The sequence below is a fragment of the Stegastes partitus genome, unplaced genomic scaffold, assembly GCF_000690725.1.
Source record: "Stegastes partitus isolate 25-593 unplaced genomic scaffold, Stegastes_partitus-1.0.2 Scaffold329, whole genome shotgun sequence".
Classification (NCBI taxonomy): Eukaryota; Metazoa; Chordata; class Actinopteri; family Pomacentridae; genus Stegastes; species Stegastes partitus.
Window position 1 is genome coordinate 368,126 of NW_007578060.1, and position 8,253 is coordinate 376,378.

The window sequence follows — 8,253 nt, forward strand, 5'->3', positions numbered from 1 at the left end:
CATCAGAGGGCGGGTTTGGTGCGTTCTGTGCGCAGCGCGTAACTGCTGCTGCTGCTGCTGCTGGTGATGATGAGAGAAGCGCCAGGTACACAAACCGTCCAACACAGATCCAGCGGCTTGGATGCGACTTTAAAGCTCCGCAAAGACCCATAAACACCGACCTCAGCTGTCAGTTGTGAACGTGGCAGCTGGGTTTTTTTTCTTGTCTTTTTCCTCCACCTGTATTGTTCCTTGGAAACAAACAAAAGGAGTGACTGGAAAGTGCGTCCCAGATGCCCAAATGGGTCTCGTTATGATGGGATCTGAGTTGAAGAACACGTAACCACTCAGACCAGAGAGTCACCCCCGTTCTTTTCATCTGAGCAGCTCGTTGTTAAGGTAACCGGGAACTTGAAAACGCAATTTTTTTGACCGCTGGGATGTTGTGAACGACGCGAATCGCCTGGGACAGACAGGAGCAGGGGGACGCAGAAAGGAAGACAGGGGGGAAGCCGAGGCTGGACCGGAGGGATTATGGCTCTCGCAGCGTTTTCTCTCAGCCTCATCACGCTGGCGCTGACAAACTTGCACCTTTCGAGAGCCAGCAACCGGCATGCGGTGTACTGGAACAGCTCAAACCTGCTGTAAGTGGCTTTTCTTCCTGCGCGTTCCGAGCCGGGGCTCCTTCCTTTGTCGATGCGCACCTGTGCTGGTAACTTGTTTGCAAGACAGTGGTCAGCTTCCTTTATTCCACCACTGAAATACATGACAATGCATGGAATAAGCACATTTTTCTAAATAGACAAATCAGCTAATTTCCAATAGGTTTGAACTGTCTGAGTGTTTCTGAGCCTCATTTTTAATTTTCTCTTTGTTGGTTTGTTCTCCAACCATTTAATCAGTTTGAGTACAGTAATGCGTCTCCAGTGGGAAACAGTTTCTGCTCTGTTCCTTGTCTTCACCCTGCCTGCAGAGTGCTTTGCTCCATAAATATTTGATTTCTGTCTTCACATTTAGTCCATCCGCTGCCTCACAGCAATGACTCATTTAAGCGGTTATCTTTTCATTTACCTGATCTGGGTTGTGCCTGTCATGCACCTCCCTGCCCTCCCCGTGCAGCATCAGTGCACAATCCACACACACGGCTCAAACCGGCACACAAACTAACGTACATTAATGCATTCAGCCACACGTACGCACATCTGAGCCTATTTTTGGACTCTGATTCCCTCCAACAACTGTAAGGTTGCTTACCTCAGGTAAGCCTCCTCGGGCTCTCCTATCTCTCTACCTGTATAAAGGCAGCTTGCTGTGGGGCATAGATCGATGTGGATCCTACTGCCTTTGTCTTCTCATTAGCCAACAGTGAATCCATCTTTCTCACATTCTTTTATCTCTTCTCCTCACACAACCTCCCTCTTTGCCTCCCCCCCTCACTCCTCTTCTATCTGTGTTCCTCCTCTGTCCATTTGTATTCACCTCAGACACGGGTCTCTCCTATCGCCTCTCTCTATCTCATACTTGGTTATTTTCTTCCCCTCTCTTATTTTTCTACTGTGTCTCACCAGCCAGCCTGTCCCCCTCAATTCCCTTTTTTTTCCCCAGCATCTCATTACCGCCCCCCCATCTGCCCCTGGTCCCTCGCTCACCTCCCCGGCTCTCAGCTGAGGGGACGCATACAGTAGGAGATTAGAATTGTATGAAAGTTATATTTGAATGCGTGCGAAAGGTGGGAAGATTCAAATATTTGAAGTTTTCCTCAAGACAAACGGCTGTGAGACCTGGTGGAAATAGTCGAGGTGGTGCTGCAGCGCCGTCACGTCCTCATTAATGTTAATGTGTGAATGACGGAGACACATTCAGAACTATTTTAGATTTATGACTGCAGTTAATCCCATCAGTGTGACATGAATAGAGAAGCGGTATATTAGCCGAGACTTAGCTGCATTTAAGTGCTGTAAAAGTGCACAGGTTTTTGAGTGTCGCAATCAGTATTAGTGCTATCTATCAATTTTAATTAGTCTTTTGGTGTCTAAAATGATTTTCACAGCATGGTGCGGTTGCTCAGTGCAGTTATTCATTACAGTGTTAGCACATTTTTTTGGCTTTAAATTGACATTTATGTGTTAAAATGACAAATATGTGCTCATATTAATGAATTCAGACTCCAGTGTGTGTGAGAGAGGCAGAGAAACACACACACACACACACACACACACACACACACACACAGACTAAGTGCAGGTGTGGGTCTTCATGCCTGCGTGTGCAAAACCTCCTCTTTCTCCACAGCAAGATACAAATCTCTAAAATAATGCAAAAACTGACCCAGTTTGCAGGTAGCAGACAAATCCTCAGAGGCTATGGCAAGAATACTGATGGCCATCAAGCTTTAAAAGGCCTTAGGCTTGGAGCCACTTCTCCACAACTGTGTCTACATGCAAAGAGAAGCAGCTGAAGGCCTCGCTTGTTCCACAGCGAGCTTCCTTTCCTCATCCAGCTCTCGTTATAGAGACACACTCAGGAGGGAGCAGTAAGAAAATGAAGGCAGCGTCAGAGAGCCAGAAACCAGAGGCCTTTAGGGCCAGACTCTGGTTGAGGCCTTAATGTTTTACCCTTGAGCGCAGCATTCAGCACAGATGGTTATGGCACAGCTGCAAGAAATGGGATCACTTGGAAGCCAAGCTGTTTGTACCAAAGCCATGAAAATGGCTTTTTATGATAACGCTCAGCTAGAAATGTCTTGCTCTGGTGTACTGAGAGTCCAAAGTGGATTGTTACACAGTCGATGCCCGGTAATACTGCGCTGTTTGATTCCTTACAACTTTTCTGAGGTAAACAACATCAGACGATTCACTACGGCTCTTTCTTCTGCCTCGGTCATTTTGAAACGAGATGTCTCGATTATCATAACCTATAACTCGGAGCTGTTTGATTACCGGCCAAGTTCGTCACAACCGCACTACCCCCCATTAGAAAGTGTTGGTCTCAGCTTCCGCTCTCAGCAGCGCGCCTGGCCAAGTCGTTACAGATGTCCCTGCTAATGGCTGACTGAGGCAGGAAAAAACACACACGCAGGCCATTAAATCATCTCGCATCTGAGGCCATCTGCCAATTAGAGGGGGGAGATGTGGAACATCTTGTGAGCACGCGGGAGCAGCGGTGCACTGCGGTAGCCTCGCCTATCCACAAGCATCGTCCTGTGCTCCCGCCACCTCCTCCCATCAGGTGTTTGGCCTCACTGGTTACACAGGGCGCATCCCCATAATTGGGCACCCCCGTGTCAGCATGATGAAAACAGCAGCCTGGCTTTCATTCAGTCTCCCACACCTTCCCCCAAGAAACACAGCGCCTCTATTAATGTACCACCAAAGCAGAAAGCCTTTACATGGGCATGAAAAAGGAAAGCAGAGTTTGAAAATATGCCACACATCTCTTTGCTAAATCTCCGTTCCCTGGCCTGCTCAGCAAGATGAAAGTTCTTTCGTTGTTTGTGGCTGATCCTCAGTGATTTACGGCTCTGCGTGTTTCATGCTACACATTATGACCCTGATTTGGACCTGAAATGGTGTCTGTCAAGCCTTTTAAACCACACGACACCAAAGGAAAAAAAAAACCAAGCCCAATTCCCTGCACACCATTTCTGGCGCTACAAAATAAATTATCACCTTGACAAATAGCTTCCCCGCGAGTTCGAGGTACAGAGACTTGGTGATCAATGTTGAGTCGAGGTGCCGTCTTACTCAACAGCCTCATTAACCGCCAGGTCGGGCTGTGTGGGTGTGCGGGCCCGGCTAGAGTTGAAGGTGGTTCCCTGTGGGCCAGGAGGAGAGCCTGGTGCCCTGCAGGGAGAACTTTGTAGATATTTAGCTGCAGCAAAGGTGATTGTTAATGAGAAATGAAGAAAAAGGGAGAGATGTGTGAGGTGATGGATAAGGAGACTTCAATAAACAGACGGGGAGAAGGAAAAAGGACAGCACTGTAGTGAAGAGGTGGGTGTAATGGACAGATTGTGGCGGGATGGAAGGAGAGCTCGCTGAAAAGGTAGGAAAGCAGAGCCGTCTTTCACTAGGAGAAAAAAAAAAAAAAAAGCAGAGGGGGGAAGATTGATTGAGTTGGCCAAAAGTCAGGAAGGGTGAAAGAGAGCGCGGGTTTTACCGGATATGGAAGTTAGGTTATTGGCCGAATGTGCTGTAGCTGCTGTTTTCTGAGGAGATGATACCCACAGGAGTTGATCCGTGCTAATGTGGACACAGGCTGGGTCATTCATGTGGACCGATGCTCAGAGACAATAGCTCGCCGCCATTCACCTGCCCCTCTGGCCCGTGCAACACGGCGGCGCAGACGTGGGAGATGAGCAGATTTGCTACCTGATTACATGCACGTTCGTCCGCCTGCAGCTCCGTCTCTTGGCTGTCTTGGCGATTTTGCATACAAATGCATCTTACTCGCTGGCATTCAATTTGTTCTTTCATTGTACCACACGAGCGCCTCGAACAGCATTAGGGTTGTGTGCAGTCTTTTTTTTTCTTCTTCTCTTTCCCCCCCGGATACAGTTGTGCTAAACGAGAATGAATGTGCGTGAATACCACTGATTGAAAAGTGCAAATTGACCTTTTATTTATTTTTGAATTAAACATGTCTCTCCATCCCTAATGAAGGATTCCTCTCTCCAACTATTCAAGTTGCATGTGAACATTCGGATGCTTTTTTTTGGTCTGGTTTATCCATCCAAAAGATTAGCTTGATGAATAGTGCCTTTAAACGGATAGTTAACTTGACATTATCACCTAGCTTCATTAAATCACAGATCTGCAGTGGTGTCCTAAAGCTTACTGGGCTGATAAAGGGGTGTGCTGACCATTTTTAGCTCATTGGAATCTGCTGTGAGTCACACAGATGGACAGAGAAACACTGAAAGGATATTTAATGGTTCGTATGGATCCAGGAGTGGGCGTGCGGATCAATGCGTTTATATGGTTTGAGGAGGAGAATGGACTCCGGCCGAACAAAAAAAAAAAACACAACCGGGTTGCTTTTCTGAGCATCAATCAATCTGGGTGCATCAGGTGATCAATTTCCAAATGCATTTTTAATTTGATTTCGTGGTGTCAGTAAATTGCCATGAAGCACTTGGAGCTCAGCGCGGGAAGCCCAGATCAAGCAGCGCCTTCGGAACAGCATGCTTGAGAATTGATTAGTACGGCCTTGTCAGTCACTGCTCCGGGGTTCAAGCTCCTTGGAGGCCTTTACTGTGTTTGCACTAAACAAGGGCTCGCCTTCGCTGCAAGCTTCAGAGAAAACAAAGGTTAAAAAAACATGAGGCTGTGCATGGATGCAAGAAAAATATGTGTTTTGAATAAATCTGCGTCTTAAAGAAAACAGCCCTCTGTAACGTAGAAATGAAAGGAAAATGCGAACAAGTGTGCGAGACCTAAACAAACTGTAAGTTATTCCTCCACGAGTTCAGAACGAAGAGGCTTTCATCAGAGCGTACTTTAGATTCTGCTCGCTTTACTGATTCAAAGGTTAGGTGAGAACATCAGCATGCACTTGTTTTTGCCAAATGTCTCGCAGCTCATCTGCATAAATTTAAAACAAGCTTAGTCAAAAAAAAAAAAAAGGAAAAAAAAACCGAACTCACTCCATCAATAAAGATCTGCTTCTCTCTATGTGAGACGCGTCATTAGAATTCTCGACACAGTCACGCTTGTGGGAAAATAATTGCAAAGACTACAGAAAATAGCACAAAAGTATTAATGCTGGTTCTTAGCTGCTGCTATTGGTAAACATTAATTTGACTCTACGGTGCAGTTAAATTAAAAGGTGGGTGGGGACCCGGAGAAAACCTCAGGAGGAGGCACTTAATCAACGTGGAATTTAATAGATGTGGACCAAAGGTAGATTGTGAAAACTTTAACTATTACTCCGTCACAGGAAAGTCTTCCATCTTGGCGTTTCCTCTACTTCTTTATCCTCTCCGGCCCCTCTGGAGGTCCAAGGCACTCCAAGCCCTGCAGAGCTTCATTATTGTGAGGAATTGCCAGATTTTGTGCGCCATTATGAGCTGTTCATGGGCTCTGATGGGAAGGTGCCATGGGACTCATCTACGAGTTACCCCGGGTGAAGGCGAGTCCAAAGAAAAACATAGTTAGACCCTTCATATGCTATCAAAAGCCATTAGCATTCCTGCCCTTCAAGGCTATAAAAACTGCACTTAACTGGCAGTGGGAACCCACAGGAGATAGTCCTGATCCCAGACAGGTAGAACCAATTTCAGACTCAATGATTTGAATGCAAATGCTTCCTACAAAGAGGGCTTTCCAACTTCCGATTGGTAGCTCCACAGTACATTACACTGGGAGTCTGCACCGCCGTGCCCGTTACCCACTGGGAAATTACACTGCTGCTATGATGAAAATGGCTGCCATGTAAAAAGATCAAAGCTGTTGATAGGTGGATGGTCACTGGCTGGAGTTTGATTATTTGGGAAATGGGCCTTGTTACGCTACATGGCCTGGAAAACGATATGGCAGCCACAGCAGTTGGTCAAAATAATTTGTTTTTTTATTGAAGCAGAAGGCCTCTGCTGAAGTATGGCAATTGAGGTGATATTTTGCTCCGACCGGCGCCCTCAGAGTTATCAGTGTCCCTTCATGAAAAAGGCAGCGAGTGAGGACACAGGTTTGTGCTCTGTCATATCTTGTTCTCTGTTCATTCCCTTCAGGTCTTGAGCCGTGACAGGTCTTCCCTCTAATGCTCTTGGGTGCTTAACAACAGTGGCGTTACGAGAAGTGGAAACTGTCCTCACAGCTTAGTGGATGATACGGCTCCGGTTTCCTTTTTATGTGAGGGCAATTTCGGATACGGGCAGCGTAATAATTAGATATTCTGTTATAATTGAGATTTTTCCTATTGAAGATGTAATTATATGAAGGTCTGAGACCCTTTGGCAGCCGTCGTCTCTGTAATAAGAATATTTGAAGAAAATTGAAATCTCTCTCTAGTGCTCTGTGCATCCAGAATGACAAAAAGTAATTTGACCCCTCAGCAGCGGCAGCCGGCACATCCAGTGGCTTAATGTATCCCTCTTATGTTGTTAGAGGGAACATTTAAATCAGTACATCTTCAAGCGAAACTGTTCTATTACAAATATGATAGCAAAGTCTTTAGAGCTTGAAAGTGTGATGTAAGTGGATTGGATGGGAAGCTACCTACTGGCAAAAATGAAAGTATTATTGTTGTGAGGAAGCTGGAGGGGCCGTGCTGCTCAAATTTAACATTCGGAGGTATTTAAATGCTCTGCCTGGTGAAGTAGCTGCACAGAGTCATGACATTAAACGCATTTGTCGGAGGAGAACATGCGGCTGCTGTAAAATGTACAGCGTGACCTGCACTCGCGGGCCCAGTGTGCGATGTTTGAGCCGGGATTGCAGGGGGAGAGGGTCACATGGGTCCATTAGTGCTTTTCTAGGGTGCTGCTGCTCCATTTAAAGGGGGCAATAAGCATTAGCGTGGAAGTGGTGCGCCAGACGAGAGCTAAAACATGATATTATAATGTAGGAACTATTATATTACAGCAATGTAAAAATACTCCACGGCAAGTAAAAGTCCTGCATGAAGAAAGCTACACAAGGTACATAAAGTATTTAAACTGTAGTTGACGTATTAAGTACTGGTTTGGTCTATCTGACTCGTATATTATTATCTAATCCAACAGGAGATTATTAATAATAAAGCAGCAGCAGCGTGTTGGTGTTGTAGCAGCTGAGCTAGTTTGATCTACTTCATAGACTGTTTTATATCCAAGAACACCAGATATATCTGAGGGCTCCTCAGATGATTAATGGTCGAGGAAAGAAGAGAAAAAACAAAGTGTAGATACAAAAATCTGTTTTCAATTCTTGGGCCTCTTCTCAAATCTTTGATGTCTGCTGAGATATTGGATCCTTTACTTGAAATGAAACCATGCGAGAAGTTTAGAGGGAAGAAGTCACAGCTAGTGGAAGTTTTAAGTTTCTGCTTGTTGATTATTTGACTCCTAAAAACTGACCTCAAACTTGTGTATTTATAAGTTGTTTCCATGAAAATAATCATTTTTTCCTGCCTTGAAATGGTTTAGATGTAACTCAGCCTCCTTTAGGATGTGCAGATAAACTAAGTCCCCATTCCTTTGTGCAGCTCGAGCACACCGGCTCACCTGTGAGGCTCCATAAACAAACTACTGTACGCTACATGCTGGCAAGTTCCAATATTGGAGTACAGTCGTGACTC

General features: G+C 45.6%; 1 protein-coding gene across 1 annotated transcript in view; it reads left to right on the plus strand.

Moving 5' to 3' along the window:
* The first annotated feature begins 513 nt into the window (after positions 1-513).
* Positions 514-8,253, plus strand: part of efna3a (ephrin-A3a) — a 66,543-nt gene continuing 58,803 nt past the window's right edge. Inside the window, exon 1 of the mRNA XM_008283870.1 lies at positions 514-623. Within this exon, the coding sequence (XP_008282092.1) occupies positions 514-623 (110 nt within the window). The remainder of the gene's footprint in view (positions 624-8,253) is intronic.